Source organism: Tenrec ecaudatus, chromosome 7, assembly GCF_050624435.1.
Source record: "Tenrec ecaudatus isolate mTenEca1 chromosome 7, mTenEca1.hap1, whole genome shotgun sequence".
NCBI classification, from domain to species: Eukaryota; Metazoa; Chordata; class Mammalia; order Afrosoricida; family Tenrecidae; genus Tenrec; species Tenrec ecaudatus.
The window spans coordinates 160,829,476-160,849,533 of NC_134536.1; the positions used below are offsets into that span (position 1 = coordinate 160,829,476).

At 60.2% G+C, this 20,058-nt stretch overlaps 1 protein-coding gene across 1 annotated transcript in view; it reads right to left on the bottom strand.

Annotated features, from left to right (window-relative positions):
- Positions 1-20,058, bottom strand: part of TNXB (tenascin XB) — a 55,815-nt gene that overhangs the window by 19,141 nt on the left and 16,616 nt on the right. The window contains exons 11-22 of the mRNA XM_075555417.1: positions 19,513-19,875; positions 16,997-17,305; positions 14,783-15,076; positions 12,980-13,267; positions 12,487-12,795; positions 10,575-10,889; positions 10,129-10,443; positions 9,461-9,754; positions 6,191-6,484; positions 3,575-3,883; positions 2,905-3,222; positions 807-1,130 (exon numbers count right to left, since the gene is read on the bottom strand). Coding sequence (XP_075411532.1) covers positions 807-1,130; positions 2,905-3,222; positions 3,575-3,883; positions 6,191-6,484; positions 9,461-9,754; positions 10,129-10,443; positions 10,575-10,889; positions 12,487-12,795; positions 12,980-13,267; positions 14,783-15,076; positions 16,997-17,305; positions 19,513-19,875 — 3,732 coding nt within the window. The remainder of the gene's footprint in view (positions 1-806; positions 1,131-2,904; positions 3,223-3,574; positions 3,884-6,190; positions 6,485-9,460; positions 9,755-10,128; positions 10,444-10,574; positions 10,890-12,486; positions 12,796-12,979; positions 13,268-14,782; positions 15,077-16,996; positions 17,306-19,512; positions 19,876-20,058) is intronic.

The following is a 20,058-nucleotide window of genomic DNA, read 5'->3' on the forward strand; positions in this document are numbered from 1 at the left end:
TTTTCTGCACTGAAATCAGAGATTATAAGAGTTGGCCCTGGGAGGTCTTCCGGGGTGGACGACCTCCCTCCCAAGACTGGCTGGTAAAATGTGCGTTGGGTCGATAAAAACTGGGCCGGCAGTTCAAAACCACCAGCCGCTCGGTGGGAGCAAGATGAGGCTTCTGTTCATTTCAAGAGTCACCGCCTGAGAAACACACGAGAATAGTTCTACTCTGTCCAGTACGGTCTCTAGGAACCCGAATTGGCTTGATGGCAGTGAGTGTTTGTTGCTTTGGGTTTTTAAATGAGCTCCCTCCGGAGGGGAAGTCGGCTGTCACCACTGACTGTGCGTGAGCTGAGCAGACCTGTAAGGCGGGTGGGACCATCTATCTTCACCGACGAAGAGAAAAGGCAAGCCCAGAGAGGCTGAATGACTGCTGAGCTCACACAGCCAGAACAGGTTGCGGGTAGATCTGCCTGCGCCTCTTATTTCCCCATCTTGGAGGAAGCGAAGCCGCCTGGAGGCCTCTGTCCCCAACGTCCTTCCCCAGGAGGGCTTGGGGCTTCTCCACGATTCTTTCTCCCCACGCCCTTGCCCGTGCCTGACTGAGGCTTGGCAGCCCTGCCTCTTCATAGAACCCACAAGCTTCTGCATGGAAGATGACGGGTCGGGGTGACACCGATGGTGTGGAGAGGAGACTGGAGCAGACGCACTCCCGGGAGTTCTGGAGTTCTGGAGGCTGAGTCTCAGAGCCCATGACACCCCCACTGACAGTAGGGGCCCCAGTGCAGTTCCAGGAGGCCAGCGCCCTACTTCACACTCACCAGTCACCCCGACGGCCGAGACGGGGCCCACACGCTGGCCATCCTGGAAGCCGTACAGGTTCATCTTATACTTGTGGTCCGGCTCCAGGCCCGAGATGGTCACCTGGTCTTCATGTCCCGGCACCCGCACCACCTTGGGCTGCCCATCCCCGTTCCTGTACTGCACCAGGAAGTGGTCAAAGCGGCCCTCGGGGACCGTCCAGGACAGGCTCAGGGAGTCGGGGGTGGCGTCCGTCACAGTCAGCTCCCCCAGGCGTGGCTTTTGAAGGTCGTGGACAGTGGTGGGAGATGGGGCTGCAGGAACCGGGGGTTCCTCTTCGGGGGCTGGAGAGAGATGCAAACAGAACCCATCCCTTTGTTGGAAGAGCCAGCTTTCCTTAAGGCCTATCCTGACCATAAAGCCTATCCTGCCAAGTCTCGCTGTGGCAACCACACAGATCTCCTTGCCACCTCTCCGATGTCCAAAGAAGCCTCCTACCCCAGGGCCTTGGCACGGACCATTCCCACCGAACCTGCATGATCTCTCCCAGGCACTCCTAGCTCCTGCTCACACATCCTTTCAGTCTCTGCCCGAAGGTCACCCCCGATGCTGTCCTTACTTAAACGCCCACCTCCCCGACTTCCCAGGCCTCCTCCTTAGCTGAACCTGATTCCATCCATAAACTGCCAATCAACCATGATGAGACCGTGCCTAGCCACTGGCTGCTCTCGGGAATGAGGGTTCATTTGTACAGGTAATTGTACCGGGGTTATTCCCAAAGTCGAGCCCCCCTCGGGTTTCCCTTTTTCTGATGGACACACAGGGCGTGGGGATTCGCTTTTAACTATACCAGTGGTAGAGCCATACAATGGAGCATGACGTGGCCATACAAAGGGGCCAAACGCTGATCAATGCTACAACCTGGGCAGACCTCAGGCACATGCTCTGCGAAAGAAAATCCGAGCCAGAGACCGCCCACCCCGTGACTCCACCAATACCACGGGCTGCCATGTCCAGCACAGGCTGAGCCACAGAGGCAGGAAGTACATCCATGGTTGCCTCGGGCTCAGGGGAAGGTCTGATGGTGCCAATACCTAGGTGGAGCACTGGACTGTGAACCATAAGGTGGTCGGTTCAAATCTATCAGCTGCTCCTCAGAAGGGAGATTATAGACTTCCTGCTTCTGTGAAGATGTACAACCAAGAAGTCCTAACTAGACTGCCCTATGACAGTCGAAGGGGGCCTGGGTGTGTAGGGAGGCCGCTCATCTAACAAAAGCCAGGATTCACATGAAGTGATGCTCTTTGGGAGAAAGAGGGGGCTGCCTGCTCCCAGGACAATTCAGCCTTAGAGACTCACCCTACAGATTAACAGCCTTAGAAGCCCACAGGGGCGGCGGCTCTGCTCTGTCCTTAGGTCCCCAGTGAGTAAGAACTGACTCAGGACAGCGGAGTTTGATTAGCGAGCTGGAGGAGACTCGGGGCAGGGGTGTAGTCGGAGGGTTGTGTGGGAGTGGGATGGACACAGGGGTTCTTTCTGAAGTGGATCATTCTAAAACTGGTGCGTGGTGATGGGCACACATTTCTATAAACACCACAACGCAGTGGAGTGCATCCTTAACAGTGGACGCTGATACCTCAGCCTGCTGTCCACCAGACAGTGTAACCTGGTGCGGAGGGTGAGCAGTGGGTGGGGGACAGAGTAGCCACAGGGGCCAGATGTTGGCAAGGGGTCCAAGCGGGATGGGATCCCCATGGGCTTCCCTCCACCTTGCGCCTCTGTTTATAGTTGACATTTTCTGGACAGCATGGGGAAGGAGCTCATGTTCCTGGGATAGGTCCCAACAGCTCTAAAGGAGGTCCTGAAATTCCCAGGTGGACATAAGAGCCACGGACAAGTCTGTGAATGACTGCGTGAGGGGCCTCTCCCAGCAGGGTCTGGGTTTCTCAAGCCTTCCATACAGACTCAAAACTGCCCTGCAGTGGGAGTGGATGCGGGGAGGGAGGGGCAGGTTGTAAAGGCTTCAGAGTCCCAAGTCCCCATGAAAGAGTGTGGAGGGCCCGAGAGAGAGGCTTTCCAGAGACCCTATACACCAGGGGCCCTGTGCACCTGACTCACCGGTCAGTCCCAGCGCAGACACGGGGCCCACGCGCCGGCCCTGGTGGAGCCCGTACAGGTGCATCTTGTACTTGCGCCCCGGCTCCAGGCCCTGCACCGTCACCTCTCGCTCCTCGCCCCCGACACGCACTGCCTGGGGCCGTCCGTCCCTGTCCTTGTACTGCACGGTGAAGGAGTCAAAGTGGCCCTGGGACACAGTCCAGGACAGGTCCAGCGAGTCCGAGGTCGAGCCTGTCACCGTCAGCTCCCCCAGGAGAGGCTCCTCAGGGGTCTCCGAGGCCTCTGTGGTGGGCTCCGTGGGGGCGAGGGTCTCCTCCTCTGGAGCTGAGCAGGGAGACACAGAGGGGAAGGGACCCTGTAACATGTGCTCAGGGCCTCAGGGGGAAGCACAGAGAAGCTAGCCAGGGCCAGGACTGCATCCCAAGGTTGCTTCAGACAAGCCTGCTCTTGGGCTGAGTGACCCTGCTGGGTCAACCCCTCACCACCATGCCCCGAGTCCCAGGTCAGGTGGGAGGAGGTGGCAGCCACCAGCCCTGCTGCTCACAGCTGCCTTTCCCTGCCCAGGAGGACCAGTCAGGCCCCAGGGAGCAGCAGGGACAAGGCACACAGACCCCACAGCCAGCATCATCTAGGAAGGTGGCCTCCCGCCCAGGGCCTGCACCCCACTCACCAGTCTCCCCAATGGCCGAAATGGGGCCCACACGCTGGCCATCCTGGAAGCCATACAGGTTCATCTTGTACTTGTGGTCCGGCTCCAGGCCCGAGATGGTCACCTGGTCTTCGTGCCCCGGCACCCGCACGGCCTTGGGCTGCCCGTCCCCGTTCCTGTACTGCACCAGGAAGTGGTCAAAGCGGCCCTCGGGGACCGTCCAGGACAGGCTCAGGGAGTCGGGGGTGGCGTCGGTCACAGTCAGCTCCCCCAGGCGAGGCTTCAAAGGAGGCTCTGGAGCATCTGTGGGTGGGGTTGAGGTCACCCTCACTTCTTCCTCTAGAGATGACAGAGACAGGGGTCCAGTGAGGTCACCTCATCCTTGGTCTCAGCATGTGGAGAAGGAGGGACAGAGGAAGCACAGCAGGAAGATGCCTTCCACGTCGGTGGGACCCCTTCCCTCCCCTGTGGAACCTTCCCTGCAGTGAGCTCTCCCCTGGCCCTCAGGCCCCCATGCCTTCATCAACGTCCGGTCACTTCCTGCGACCTTGCCTGTGGCCTCACTTCCACACAGCCACTGGCCATGGGTCCCCTGCCAGTGGACTCTGTCTGGTGTCTGTTTTCCATTTGATCAAGCCTTTGCTGGAAAACATGCTCCTTTGCTGGACCCGTGCCTTGCAGAAAACCCTGAGCACCTACTGGTCAACCAGCAGCCTGCCTCTGTCGTGCCCTCCTCCCTGGCCCACAGCTGCCAGAGGGACAGAGTGTGCCAGCCTCCTGCCTAAGTGCCTCCTGAGGCCTTCCATCCCCCACCTCCACCCCGCTCCTCTGGTGAGGAACCCTTTCTGCCCACTGCAGGCTTCCCCCCTCCTCCCCACCCACCCATTCTTCACCAAACAGCCAGAATGCGTGTTTAACACCTCAGAACAGAAGATGAATTGGGTCTTCAGGGAGAAGCACACAGCCAGCCTCCTTGTCCTGGAAGGAGTTCCTTACGCCAGGAGCAGGTGTCCCCTTCCCTCCTTGCCTGCAGCCCCTCCCCGCCCCTGCGACCCCCCCTCCGAAGCCACACACCCCTCACATCTCAACATTATCTCCCCACCTCCAAAGCTCTCAGGGACATCTCAGCAAGCCCCAGACCCATGCTGGCCCCTGCCTGGGGGCCTCTCCATCTGCAGGGTGAATGATCCAACCCTCTTCCTTCCTTCAACACTGGTACCTACATCTAGGGGGAGTCTTCAAGGGCAGGTGGGGGTGGGGGGCAGGAGGCAGGCCTGCCTTTCCCTGGGAGCCCTTGCTAGAGAGCCTAGCAATCTCTGTGCTCTGATTCTCCCCTTGACTGTATAATTTGGGTGGCAACCTCAAAGCTTCCCCCCAGAGAAGGACGGGAGAAGCTTGGCATTTGAGAGCCCCTTGGTGCCCTCTGCTTGGCCTAGGGCTGCTGGGAGCCTGGCGGGCACCGGGTGGTCTAGTGGACCCCAACCACTTCTGGGCATGTCAACATCAGAGCACGCCGCCTGTGACCATGGCCAGTTGGGGCTGTACTCAGTCTGAGAACAGGCACAACTTGACCTGGCACTGTCATGCAATGTGCCAGTGTGTCCTTCTCCTGGCTGAGGGGAGTGACCGCTGTTCCCGTATCAGCTCAGCTGGAGAGCGGCAGAGCTCAAGAGGGGGCATGGGTGGAGGTGAAGTAAATGTCAACAAATGCTGAGACACCACCACCCCTTCATTGGAGCCTAGAACTCTGCACCCTGGAGGTTCCTGCTGGCAAGACATCCTGAGACCCAGCTCAGACCCAAGGAATCAGGTTTGCCTTCTAATGAGTTGCCAGGATATTTGGCTGTGCACAGAAGTCTGAAAGGAGGCCCCATGACCGAAGCATTTCTGTGCCCAGGAAGCTGGGAGAAAAGGGGCGCTCTCCCAGGCCCGTGCTCCACACCCTGACCAGGGTCTGGTCCCACTCACCAGTCAGCCCCAGTGCAGAAACGGGGCCCACGCGCCGGCCCTGGTGGAGCCCGTACAGGTGCATCTTGTACTTGCGCCCCGGCTCCAGGCCCTGCACCGTCACCTCTCGCTCCTTGCCCCCGACACGCACTGCCTGGGGCCGTCCGTCCCTGTCCTTGTACTGCACGGTGAAGGAGTCAAAGTGGCCCTGGGACACAGTCCAGGACAGGTCCAGCGAGTCCGAGGTCGAGCCTGTCACCGTCAGCTCCCCCAGGAGAGGCTCCTCAGGGGTCTCCGAGGCCTCTGTGGTGGGCTCCGTGGGGGCGAGGGTCTCCTCCTCTGGAGCTGAGCAGGGAGACACAGAGGGGAGGGGGCCCTGTGACATGTGCTCAGGGCCTCAGGGGGAAGCACAGAGAAGCCAGCCAGGGCCACGACTGCATCCCAAGGTTGCTTCAGACAAGCCTGCTCTTGGGCTGAGTGACCCTGCTGGGTCAACCCCTCACCACCATGCCCCGAGTCCCAGGTCAGGTGGGAGGAGGTGGCAGCCACCAGCCCTGCTGCTCACAGCTGCCTTTCCCTGCCCAGAAGGACCAGTCAGGCCCCAGGGAGCAGCAGGAACAAGGCACACAGACACCACAGCCAGCATCACCAGGGAAGGTGGCTTCCCGCCCAGGGCTGCACCCCACTCACCAGTCTCCCCGACGGCTGAAATGGGGCCCACACGCTGGCCATCCTGGAAGCCGTACAGGTTCATCTTATACTTGTGGTCCGGCTCCAGGCCCGAGATGGTCACCTGGTCTTCGTGCCCCGGCACCCGCACGGCCTTGGGCTGCCCGTCCCCGTTCCTGTACTGCACCAGGAAGTGGTCAAAGCGGCCCTCGGGGACCGTCCAGGACAGGCTCAGGGAGTCGGGGGTGGCGTCGGTCACAGTCAGCTCCCCCAGGCGAGACTTGAAGGGAGGCTCCGGGGCTGCCGTGGGTGGGGCTAAGGTCACCTTCACTTCTTCCTCTGGAGATGACAGAGACAGGGGACCAGTGAGGCCACCTCATCCCGGGTCTCAGCACATGGAGAGAGAGGGACAGAGGAAACACAGCAGGAAAGATGCTTTCCCCGTCGGTGGGACCCCTTTCCTCCCTTGTGGAACCTTCCCTGCAGTGAGCTCTCCCCTGGCCCTCAGGCCACTGTGCTGTCCCACTGTCCACTGACATCCCATGAGACCTCTCCTCAACCCCCACTGACCTCTCTTGGGTCCAGATCTGCCTAAGGCACATCCCTTCCCTACGATTTCACTGAGGATTTCAGGATGTCATTTTCCCCAAAGAGGCGCAGAACACTTAGTGCCCAACCAGAACTTGGGGAGTGTGCCCTGACTCCTCCCTCTCCCCACCTGGGATGGAACCCCAAAGGACACTGTGTCATTCCTATTTCCTCTAGGACCACTTCCCTCCTCCCCACTTCACTCCATTCTCCTGGTTGGGCTGCCATCTCCTCCCCCACAGTTACAACCTCTCTCCTCATCTCCCTACTCCTATTTGCTCTTTCACCAGCCCCCCACCCCCAGCCATTCCATCGATTTCCCCCCCAAGGAACTGAGTTTTTATCAAGGACAACATGTGTGGAGGTCATCCTGCTTGAGACAAGTCACTCCCAAAGGGGAAACATTGTTGAGACCGGTGTTACAGAAAGCAGATACATGGGCAGCACTCCCAAAGGGGAAACATTGTAGACACCGGTGTTACAGAAAACAGATACATCGGCAGCTAGGTGGGCTAACTAGTGCGGGAGGTCCTACTGGCCTATATCCAGGTGACCCTGTGGGCACAGCTGCCTGCATACATATTGGTTACATTCTGCATGTACGTTCATATCTGTACTGCAGCGCACGGCTATGGAAACTTCTTCCATGTAGCCAAAACCGCACACGACTGAGCCATTGACTTTGACGGCCAGGGGCTTCCGTCTCGGTGTAACACAGCACATGGGAACCATGTTTTACAACCTCCTTTGGTGAGTGGTGACTGGGCATGTGGACGTTTGCAAGTGTCATCTGAGGTGCCCTTGTAGAATGGAGACAAGCAAAGACTCCAGGAGAGAGCGATGATCGCGTCTCAGCCCTTTGCGTAAGATCGAGTAAAGAATGCAAAGAGGCCCGGAGTCAGAGGTCCACAGGAACCACAGTGTCCTCCCACCTGAGGCCCAGAAGAGCCTGCCTGAGGGCACAGCAGGAGGCCCCAGTGAGAATGTGAGAAAAACATCCCACCAAGTTCAAGTTCACATGGAAGACCAGACCTGCTGGTCTAACGTAGCCCCGAGGAGCCTCCGGGTCCGGTCCTAAGTCACCCTTCGAAGTGGAACTGAATCTGTTCTTGAAGGGCCACCTCTCAACCCAGCAACAGACGGGCCTTTAAAGCCAACAGTCACGCTCACAAGCAACGTGGCCTCCGGCGGGCGCACCTGCGCAATACCGCATGATGTGATTCAACTCCGGGACCCTGTGATAGCTGCATTAGCTCCCAAGAAAGTGGTTTGGGGGAGACAGAAAAGAATGAAGGAAATGTTCTGAAATAGCTTGTGGTGATGATTACACAATTCTTCTTGATGGGAACTGAACTGTGTCACACTTAGATTATGTCCCAATAAAACGGAGATAACAAACAGACCACCCAATCCATTCTAAGTATCTTTTTAAAACGACTCTGGGGGGGGGGGGCGGGAATATCAATTGTGAAGGACCAGAAATGTAACCCACCCTAACCACCGCAACGCCATGAAGCTGACGCTGACCCCATGTGACTCCACAGGGTTTCTGAGGTGGTGAGTCTTCACGGGGACATGATAAGTGTTATGTTTCCCCCTCGGAGCAGCTCGTGGCCTTGAACCACTGACCTTGCGGTGAGCAGCCCAAGACCTAATCGGCAGCACCTCCGGGGCTCCTTAAAGGACAGCATTTGCCCAGACACAAAGATGAGAAGGCAGGAAGGGGCAGGGAACCCAGACAAACGGACGGGAGGAGCCCCGAGTGCACACAGGGAGCAGGCTGACGCACTGTGGGGAGGACAAGCAACGCCGCGGACCCACCCGGGTCCGAACTCCTGACTGGGAAACTAACGTGTGTCACCCAAGCAGAGTCAACTCTTACCAAGAATGACCAATGAGACAGGTCAGGCTGCCGCGGAACACTGTACAGCCACCTCCTGTCCTCTGGAAGGAATCCCACGCTCCATGGCTGCCCCCTCCCCTCTGGGAGCCCATCAAGGCGACCGCCTCACCTCAAAGGATACCCGGACAAAATCCCCCCAGCCCTTGCTGTGCCAGGCTGCTTCCTGCCTCTGGGCCTCTGCTCTACACGGACCTGAAGATCTTGGAACCTGCAGATCTTAGCGCTTAGGGGGTCCCCATGGCAGGCAAAGAGCTCCAAGGACCTTGACCAGTGCTAGCCTGGGCCTGGAGACCCTGCCCCCCTGATTCTCCAATGCAGTTGTGCTTGTGGCTTCAGCACCTGTGCCCAGGACTGTGTGCCCAGAAATGTGGGTGTCTGTGGTACCCCAGGACCTCCCACAGTGCCCCGCTCCGGCCCACCCATTGAATTAATATGCAAACCAGAAGGCTCTGGGTGATACTATCAGGTCACACTGCCACCGGGGCTCTGTCATTGCCCACCCTCGACAGCGAGCGCACCCGGGCCTTGGGGAGGAGGCTCTGATGGAGGGTGAGGTGCGGGCCCAGGGTTCCTGCTCAGAGTCAGGCCCCCGGACCCGCAGCGTGAGCGTCATGAGGATCTGTGTGACATGCAGCACACTGGGCCGCCATCCACACGTGCTGTTGAAGGCGCCTCCGCGTTGCAGTATGCATTCAAGTCTCCCTGCTATGGAGACCATTCCTGCGCCCAGGAAGCTGGGAGAAAAGGGGCGCTCTCCCAGGCCCGTGCTCCACACCCTGACCCAGCCCAGCCCCACTCACCGGTCAGTCCCAGCGCAGACACGGGGCCCACGCGCTGGCCCTGGTGGAGCCCGTACAGGTGCATCTTGTACTTGCGCCCCGGCTCCAGGCCCTGCACGGTCACCTCTCGCTCCTCGCCCCCCACACGCACTGCCTGGGGCCGCCCGTCCCTGTCCTTGTACTGCACAGTGAAGGAGTCAAAGTGGCCCTGGGGCACCGTCCAGGACAGGTCCAGCGAGTCCGAGGTCGAGCCTGTCACCGTCAGCTGGCCCAGGAGAGGCTCCTCGGGGGTCTCTAGGGCCTCCGTGGTGGGCTCTGTGGGGGCGAGGGTCTCCTCCTCTGGAGCTGAGCAGGGAAACAGAGAAGAGGGGGCCCTGTGACATGTGCTCAGGGCCTCAGGGGGAAGCACAGAGAAGCCAGCCAGGGCCATGACTGCATCCCAAGGTTGCTTCAGACAAGCCTGCTCTTGGGCTGGGCAGCCCTCCTGGGTCAACCCCTCACCACCATGCCCCGAGTCCCAGGTCAGGTGGGAGGAGGTGGCAGCCACCAGCCCTGCTGCTCACAGCTGCCCTTCCCTGCCAAGGAGGACCAGTCAGGCCCCAGGGAGCAGCAGGGACAAGGCACACAGACACCACAGCCAGCATCACCAGGGAAGGTGGCTTCCCGCCCAGGGCCTGCACCCCACTCACCAGTCACTCCAACGGCTGAAATGGGGCCCACACGCTGGCCATCCTGGAAGCCGTACAGGTTCATCTTATACTTGTGGTCCGGCTCCAGGCCCGAGATGGTCACCTGGTCTTCGTGCCCCTGCACCCGCACGGCCTTGGGCTGCCCGTCCCCGTTCCTGTACTGCACCAGGAAGTGGTCAAAGCGGCCCTCGGGGACCGTCCAGGACAGGCTCAGGGAGTCGGGGGTGGTGTCAGTCACAGTCAGCTCCCCCAGGCGAGGCTTGGAGGGAGGCTCCGGGGTGACCGTGGGTGGTTCCGAAGGTTCCTCCTCTTCTGCTGGATGGAGACACAGAGAGGGTGTGCATGGGCTCTGCCCTTCTCTGTGCCCAGCTGTGGAGGGAGGTCGTGGACTGCCACGGCGGGGGGTGGTGTGGGGGCGGGGGGCGGCCAGGGCTCTACCCACTCACCAGTCAGGGCCTCGATACGGGCAGGACCCACCCGCCGTCCACCGTGGAAACCATACAGGTCCACCAGGTATCTGTGATAGGATCTCAGGCCAGAGATGGTGACGTCGTGGCGGTCACCCTCCAAGCTGACCATCCGGAGTCGTCCGTGGTCGTCTGTGTACTGCACCAGGAAGGAGTCAAACTGGCCCTCCTCCACCACCCAGGACAGATGCAGGCTGTCCGTGGTTGACTTCTCCACGGTGAGCGGCCCCAGGCGGGGCTCGGGCTCTGATGGGGCCGGGGCCTCAGTCGCGTCTCCGCCTTCTTCCTTGGCGGCTGGATCAGGGACAGAAGACATGGGTGAGGGTCTGTCGCTGCACCGAAAGCCTCTCGGGGAGATGGAGGCGGGAAGGGGGTGGGGGTCAGTAATCCACGTGGATGGGCTTCCCGAGCCGGATGCAAAGTGCAAGAAAACTCAAAGCCGGGGTCCTGGGGGAGCCCAACTCTGGCGACGGCGGGTTCTGGGGCAGAACTAGCTGCATGGCATGTGCTCAGCTGTCGCCTCTACAGAGGGGCTCGGCCCAGTGTGCCCTCCGCCGTGCTGTCACGGAGTTTGAGCTACCAGCCTTTGGGCACAAGCCGTGCGCACCGCCAGAGCAAAGTCACTGGCACCGGGTCAAGGCCAGCACCGACGCACAGCGACCCTGCAGCACAGGGTAGAACTGCCCCTGCGGGTTCCAAGACTAACTCTTCACACAGTGGACAGCATCAGCTTTCTCCCTCCAAGCGGCTAGTGGTTTCAAACCGCTGACCTGGCAGTCAGCTGGCCCAGCGCCTAACCATGCGCCAAATGCAAAACGCCTGATGCAAAAGCCTCCATCTCATAGGCTTCGACAGCTGGCAGTCTTAGAAAGGCCGTCGAGCGTGGCAGAAAGCGGGTGGGTGGTTGCCAGAGCTCGAGGCTACAGGGATGGGCGGGGAAAAGGATCAGTGGCCATGTCTCCCGTCTCAATTGTGGCAGCGGCTGCATCTGCCCAAAGCTCGAGCAACTCCCGACTCGTCCCACTGTGTGTAAAGGGTCCCCAAGTCAGAGGCGCACGGCGTGTGTGCTGCCCGTGATGCACAATCTGACAGTGGAGATGCATGGTGGTTATAATGTGCGCCACTGAATCACGCACGACCGGGAAGAGCGTGGAGGGCGCCCCCGACCCCATTCTCACGGACACGCGAGTCCCGGGAACCGAAAGGCAGAGCGGTCTAAACGGGCATCAGGAGCTGCCTAGGGAAGCACAGGGAGGCCCTGATGGATGCCACCACACGATGAAATAAATGCCACCACCCCCGGGCCGGGCAAAGTCGGTCCGATGCGAGAGGCCAACCCCTGCCTCGGCTCACTTTATGAAATAAGCAAAGACGGATGCCAGGGACCACCAGCAGCTATGAGGGACCGGAGGGGGTGAGGGAGAAGGAGGGAGTTTGGGTTCAAGGGACAGTGAGCTTATGGTAGGAGGAGCCTGGTGCTGCAGAGGGTAAACAGCAGCACCTCCGAGGGTGAAAGACGGACAATCTCACAACCCCCCGGGGGTGATGGGTCAGCGCTGACTCGATGACAGTGAATGTGGGGCTTTTCGGAGTTTAAGGCACCAGTGGTGGGGTCATTTGGGAAAGGCCCAAAAGCTCAGGGCTGGGCTTGAGGAATGCCACGGTGGCCCTGGCTGAAGGGCCCGCGCAGGCACTGCGGGTGGGCAGTGTTTGGGTGCACTGTCCCACAACCCTCTTTGAACGTGGAAATGGTCAATGGGCTGTGTTGTACACTTCAACCATGATCAAAACATAAAAGTCTATTGGATCCCTTTCCCGGGAGAAGGGAGAGGGGTGGGGTAGCTCAGCAGGAGCAGGGGAGGGGCGTGGCTGTCCTGGCTGGCCCACTCACCAGTCACTGCGATGACGGAGAGGGGTCCGACTCGCCGGTCACCGTGCAGCCCGTACAGCAGCAGCTTGTACCTGCGGGCGGGGTCCAGGCCCTGCACGGTGACCTCTCTGAGGCTGCCCTCCACAGGCACCACCTGGGGCTGCCCATCCCTGTCCTTGTACTGCACCACGAAGGAGTCGAACTCGCCCTCGGGGACTGTCCACGAGAGGCCCACGGAGTCTGGGGTCACGCCGGTCACCTGCAGCTCCTCCCCCAGGCGGGGCTTGGCAGGACGCTGGGTCCCAGGCTTGCCCGCTACTCTCTGGGGCTCTGCAGTACAGACACAGGGAGGGGCGGGCTGGGTGAACTCCCAGGCCAGAATGCAGGGCTCTGCTGGCCGGCTCAGCTCCCAAAGGGCTGGTGCAAGGACCGGGAGGGGGCTGGGTCTGAGCCAGGGAAACTGGCATCCTAGGGCCAGTGGCCTGGCAGGGGCTTGCAGGGGACCCCTGCTCACCAGTCACTCCATCGGCAGAGAGGGGCCCGTGCCGCCGCTTGTCCAGGAGGCCGTAGAGGAGGAATCGGTACTTCCGGCCAGGCTCCAGAGGGGTGATGGTGACGGAGCGTTCAGGGCCCTCCACAGACACCACCCTGGGCCCATCCTTGTCCTTGAACTGGACCGCAAATGAGTCAAAGTGGCCCTCGGGGACTGTCCAGGAGAGGCGCAGCGAGTCCGGGGTGGGGTCCGTCACCCACAGCTCCCCGAGGCGGGGTGGAGCTCCTGAGCTGTCAGCACCTTGGGGAGCTGACAGAGACAAAAGGTCCATGTGCTTATTTTTTCCAAAATGACTCCCTCTGCCTCCCACTGGGGTCAGAAAACCCAGCACTGCCCCAATGGTCAGTACCTCCCATGTTTCCTTCGCCTCCTGTGCCTGCCACCAGCCCTCGCTGGCCCAGGCCTCTCTCTACTTGACCAGTGTGGGGAGAGGTCTTTGTCCTGGAAAACTCTGGGAAAAGCTCCTCCCTCTCTGTGCGGTCGCTTCCTGCCTGCTGGGGACCCTTTGTCCATCACAGAACCTGGTCTCTTTCTTTGTACCCAGACGGCTACCCTTCTGGACTTGCCTGGCCCTCGGGTCTCTGATAGGGACAGACCCTGGGGGTGGGGCGTGGGAGGGCAGGCATTCCAATGGAGGAGGTCTCTTTTTCCATGAGGCACCAGTGAAACCTGGAGAATTGAAACTCCCCCGGTCTGGGCAGGGCTTGAGGGGAGGGGGCAGCAAGAGAAGTGGGGGCTTCATGAAAAAGGATCTGGTGTCTGCCCAAGGAGCCGTCCAGGGCCTGGGAACAAGCCGGCCCGCTGCCTTCCTGGACGGCGAAGAGTCTGACGGCATTGTTTTTGTGAGAGTTTCTGGCTCAGGGGAGCCCCCAGGGGCCAGGGCGGGCCTGGCCCGAACCCCAGGAAGGGGCATAGCTAGGTTGGGCCAGGCAGGCCGGGGTGAGCAGCCAGTCCAGAGCTCCTCTAGTTCTAGTTTCTGAGACTGATGGGAAGGGGGCTTTGAGGAGGCAGATACGAGACTGGAAGGGACCAAGCCAGGAGGGGAAGCAGTAAAACCTTTAGAAGCAACAGCAACACAGGGCTGCGACCCTGGGAGAACCCTGGGAGCAAGGAGGGGCTCCTGTCCCCGGGTTTCCAAAGCTGAAGATCCTGACAGGTGCAGACAGCCTCATCTTCCCCCCATGGAAGTAGCTGGTGGGTTTGAACCACCAACCTTGCAATTAGCAGTCGAACACCTAACCCACAGCACCACCAAGGGCTCCTTCGGCCCAGACAGACTAAAGCTAAACTCACTGAGGTGATGACCCTCGAAGGCAGTGTGTAGAACATCCCTGTGAGTGCCCAGTCGAACTGCTGGCCTTGTAGTTCTCAGCCCAACGTGTAACCACTGAGCCATCAGGCCCCTTCAGCTCTCTATGGAAAGCAGTATCTAGACACGTCATTTGTGACCTCTCAGAGCTGGGGATCAGCCTAGAGAACCTGTCCTCAGTGGCCGCCTCAGGTGGCCTCCAGGCACCAGCTGCACCTAAATATGGCTCTTCCCCGGCCTTCCCTTTCCACCCTCCAGGAGGGAGGCTGAAGGGCTTCCCCGCCCAGCAGAGGTAGACATTATGAGGCAAGCGGAAAAGTCGCAGGATGGAGCCCCTCGCCCAGGCAGGAGCTGGCCTTGTCTGCCGGGGACCAGGGCAGGCAGTGCGGCTGTCCAAGTAGAAGAGGGAGTCGGCAGTGTGGAGAAGGGCGAGGAGAGCACCTGGGGGCTCTTACCCGTCTTGGCCTCCGCGGAGAGTGGGCCTCGTCGCTTCCCGTCCTGGATCCCAAAGAGCAGGAACTTGTACTTTCGAGAGGGCTCCAGGCCCTGGACGGTGGTCTCCCGCCGGTGCGCAGTCACAGGCTCCACCTGGGGCTTCCCGTCCCTGTCCTTGTACTGCACCACGAAGGAGTCGAACTCGCCCTCAGGGACCGTCCACGAGAGGGCCACCGAACTGGGGGTCACGTGGGTCACAACCAGCTCCCCCAGGTGAGGCTCCTGGGCGCGTTCAGGAGCCTCTGTGGCAGGGGCTGGTGGGAGGGGAGCTGGAATCAGGAAGGACAAACGAAGAAGGCGCTGAGATTTCTGATGGAAGAGCTCCCGCCCCAGGGCCCCGGGCTCCCTGGACCTGCGGGGCACACGGGCCGAGACCAGGAAGCAGTTCTGTCTTGATTCTTATGAGCCACTACGCGAAACGCAAAGAGCCCTGGCGGTGTAGTGGTGACATGTCAGGCTGCGATCTGCAAGGTCAGCAGTTCAAAACCATCAGCGGCTCCTGGGGTAAGACGGGACTTTCTACAGGATGAGTTCTTCCCCGTCCTATAGGCTTTCTATGGGTCAACATCGGTGTGATGGCAGTGAGTTTTCGTGCGGCTGAGACTTAGGGAGTTCTGGGGGGTGGGTAGTGGGTTATGAACTGAGCTGCTAATCAGAAGGTCAGCAGTTCGAACACACCACTGCCTCCTCTGGAGAGACACGAGGCTGGTCTTACCACACCCATGCAGACTGCAGCTAGAAACTCAGAAACCCGCCGCGGGGCGCTTGTGCTCTGTCACGAAGGGTCGCTCTGAGTAGGGACCACTCGGTGGCGCCGTGTTTGCTTTTTGTTTAGTGAAACGCACCACTTCCTTGCACAGGATCGGAAGAAGCCAGCCAGGCGTCTAACAGTGCCTGCGCCTCTGTCGCCGGAAGACATCGCAGGTGCCACAACACCATCTCAGAGTAACTGCAGCGACTTCGAGGTATCAATGACACGGGTCGCTACGTTTAAAGGAGACCCGCTCGTTACATGCACTGCTCAGTCGTGCTATGCAGGGACTCACAAAACCTCAAACCCAAACCCACGGCCGCCCGAGTGTTCAAGCAGAACTGCCCCCCGAGTTCTCTTGGCTTTGAGCTTTATGGAAGCCGATCGCCAGGCCTCACTTCTGCAGTGCGGCTGGCGAGCCTAGAACCGTCAACCTTGTGGTTGGTAGTTGGGAGCCAACGGCGTGCACTGCCAGGAACCACCGAGTCACCCACCGGAGGCTTACAAAGCGTGCTGGTCATAGCGTGTCCATTTTCCCTGGTTGGCTTGGTCACTGATTTACAATCACTGTCCTGAGATGCGGGAGCCCTGGCGGGGTAGTGGGTGATGGCGTTGGGACTGCTAGCTACAAGGTCAGCAGTCGGAAACCACCTGCCGCTCCAAGTGAGACAGACGAGGCTGTCTGCTCCCGTGGAGAGTGACCGACTTGGAGACCCACAGAGGCAGCTCTGTCTGCCCTGTCCCACTGGGTGGCAGTGGGGTTTGCGTTCGAGACGGGTCTGTGGCCATCAGATGGCCTGTGCCAGGGAGCAGGAGAAGCAGGAAGGAGGATGGGGTGTGGGCATCCCCAGGGGGCTGCAGGCTTTGGCACTGAGGAGAGAAAGGGAATGGAGACCAGGCAACTGAAGACCACCGAGAAAAGTCGCTGAGCTGCATGGGGTTAAACTTCTGTTTAAAAAAGGCAGCTGGGCGAGGTGGCAGGCCACCTCTGGGTTGTGAAGAAAAGGGGAGGAAACAGCTGTAAACAATCAGAGAGTCTGCAGGCTGCATGTGGGTCAGACTGAAGGGAGGCATTCCACCCAAGGAGGAGGTGGCAGGGGGCGGGGGCAGCTGGAGGGCAGGATGGTTCCCGCCTGGAGGAGAAGTCAAGGGGCTGAGGACACCGACTAAGGTGTCTGGGATCCCATAAGGGATCTGTGGGACCAGAATCCCTTTTCAAAGGCCCCACTTGGAATACGCCGCCATCAGATTCCCTTGGCTTAGACCACTGACCAGGGATGCGAGCAGCCTTGCCCGAGTACAGGAGGGAGTGGGGTACAGGAGGGAGTGGGGTACTAAACACACGAAGGACCTGTGGGGGCCCAGCCCCTCTGTGAGGGGACTCAGGGGTCCCGGGCTGGCACAGCCTCACCCCCTCACTCACCGGTCATGGCCACCACAGAGAGGGGGCCCGTGCGCTTCCCATCCTGTATCCCGTAGAGGTGGAACTTGTACTTGTGGGAGGGCTCCAGGCTGGGGACGGTGGTCTCACGCTGGTCTGAGGCCACAGGCACCACTTGGGGCTGCCCGTCCCTGTCCTTGTACTGGACCATGAAGGAGTCGAACTCGCCCTCGGGGACTGTCCAGGAGAGGCCCACGGAGTTGGGGGTCACCTCTGTCACAGTCAGCTCCCCCAGGCGCGGCTCCTGAGGGGGCTCGTTGGTGGTAGGAGCCTCTTCTTCCTGTTGTGGGGCTGCGACAGCCATGGGGAGGTCTTAGTAAAGACCCTCTTTTCCCTTGGCAGTAAGTAGGCAGTTGTGGTGGTTCTGCCCACCCGGTGACGGTGATGTGATAAAATACAGGGATGGGCTCATCTGGCTGAGCAAGAGCCCCTCCCCCAGCAGCTGGGGCTGTGCTGGGTAGGGTGTTAGATGTCACAGACACCCTGGGAAAGTGGCTGACACTCCAGCCCTATGCGGATCTTCCAAATTCATGTCCCTCGGGCAGACCTCTTGCTGGGCACCCACTGGGCACCCCGACTCCAGAGGTGCATCCAAGCCAGCTTTGGCAGGCACGAGCCGTCGGCATCCCCCTGGCCAGCTCTGAGAATTCATTCCACAATTCCACATGAGTGGCCTGGCCTTACCAGGACATTCACACGGCTCAAACTTGGCCAAGTGCCAAACGGCCTCCCGAGCTCCCTGACTTGCTCCCTGAAGCCTGCCCACCGCAGTCAGGCAACACTCCATCTGCCAGCATGCCCGCTCTCTCCAGCCCTGACCCCTTCTCCAGCCACCCCTGTTTCTTAATGGGTGACCCCCAGTGTGCAGTCTTCTCCTCCGAAACGCCCCCCCCCCACCGCCCCGCCGCCACAACCCACAGTGTCCAACAGGTCTGAACTGGTTCCATCTCCCTCGGGGTAAACGCCTTGTGTGGACAAGGCCCTGTGAGGTCCCACACGTCAGCCCGCGTCCTCTCCGCCCTCTCTGTTGTGCAGCAGACACCCACCGGCCACCCTCCCTCTGCATCTGCTCTGTCTGCTGCCTGTCTCCCAGGGACCTGCCTGGGGGCTGTCCTCAGCCCACTCGCCCGCTTGATGGCCCACTATGGCAGCACCTACTGGGTGCTGTTTGCCCCCACAGCACTCCCAGCTGTCACCCAACACCCTGTGGGCACAGGGACGGGAGCGCCAGGCAAAGGTTCCCTCTCCAGTGTGTGAACCTAGCGAGCTGTCTTAGGGGCCAGCTAAGGGGCCTGAAGGAGGGGAGGTGCTCGTTGGCAAAGGCGGGGAATGGGGGTGTGGGGGTTTCAGCACATGGAAAGCATGTACATGTACACGCAGGAGGTGCTGAATGGGCGTGCATTCTGCCGTCTATATTCTCCATAACAGCAACCAATACAAGGTCACGTTGGTTTAGAAATTCGCGAGCTAGCGAAAGGCAGGTTGGGGCTGGGGAAAAACGGTCTGTCATTGACAAGCCTCCCTGTGAGTGGCGAGCCAGCTTCCCCATCTGATCCCCTGGCGGCAGCTCACCAGGTGCCAGGCAGGACCCTCGGTCGGCTCCACAGATTCAGGGAGTGAACGTGGAAGCTGAGTCTTTCCTAACAGCCCCTCCCTAACTTACACTCGCCCCAGGACGCCCCACACAGGTGCCTTAAATCCAGCCTTCTCCCCCGCGATTTCCCCAGGGGCTGCGTGGAGCCCAAATGAAAATGAACTCACTGGACACATGGCATCGCCACTCCTAACCTTCACAGGGGGGCGCTGGTCTGCTTTAGCCTGAAGACAAGGAAATGGAGATTCCCAGGGGTGGGATGGGGGGGGGGTACTTTTCACAATTAAGAGCAACTCAGACTGCCAACCTCACAACTCAATGGTCCTCGGCTACACGGTCTCAGTCAGACTTGTCTTGGCCTCAGGGGCCAGGGTCTCACAGAGCCCAGTGTGGCCGCCTGGACAGAGAGGGGAGCCAAGGGCCGCCCAGGAGAAACCATGCAGCACGTCCTGAGCCTGGCACGGGCATCCACTCTGCTACCTCAAGCCCTGAGGACAGTACCCCTGCGTGGCTTTCCCCTTTCTCTCCTCTCAGGGTTGGCTGAGGCAAAAAAAAAAAAAAGAAATTGGGGGTGGGGGTTGGAGGCGGGGTGGAAGGTTCTGGAAACTCTGCCAAGCAACTCACTCTGAGGCTGGAGTTGAGGAAGAACAAGACCTGTACTCTGGAAACTTATCAATGTCTCCGGTTTTGATCTTGCTTCTTATAGGAAGAATGGAAGTCCCAACCTTCTCAAGGTCACACAGCTGCTGGGACCCCAGTGACTGGCTCTTTCCATCTTCCCCAAGCCTTTGAAGCCCCCTGGTTCCAGGAGAGCGGGGGACTAGCCATTGGCCATCCCCTGAACCCCGGGAGCCATGGAGAGGGGGAGACGCACTGAACCAGGGCCAGGCACCTCTTCACTCACCTGTGGTGCCCAGCGCAGACTCGGGGCCCACGCGCTGGCCCTGGTGGAGCCCGTACAGGTGCATCTTGTACTTGCGCCCCGGCTCCAGGCCCTTCACGGTCACCTCTCGCTCCTCGCCCCCGACACGCACCGCCTGGGGCCGTCCGTCCCTGTCCTTGTACTGCACAGTGAAGGAGTCAAAGTGGCCCTGGGGCACCGTCCAGGACAGGCTCAGCGAGTCCGAGGTGGAGCCTGTCACCGTCAGCTCGCCCAGGAGAGGCTCCTCGGGGGTCTCCGGGGCCTCCGTGGTGGGCTCCGTGGGGACGGGGGTCTCCTCCATCTCGGAAGGGGTGGGAGTCTCTTCAACTGCATCTGACAAGGGAGCTGAGATGGGAAGAGAAAAAAAACATGTGAAGAAATCTTCTACACTGTGTTCATGGTGAGGAGCACCAATGGGGTACTGGATCAAGTGCTGGGGCCCGTGGTTCAAACCCACCAGTCACTGCTCAGGAGGAAAACGAGGCTGGCTGCTCCTGTGCAGACTTTAAATCTCTGAAACCCTAGCGG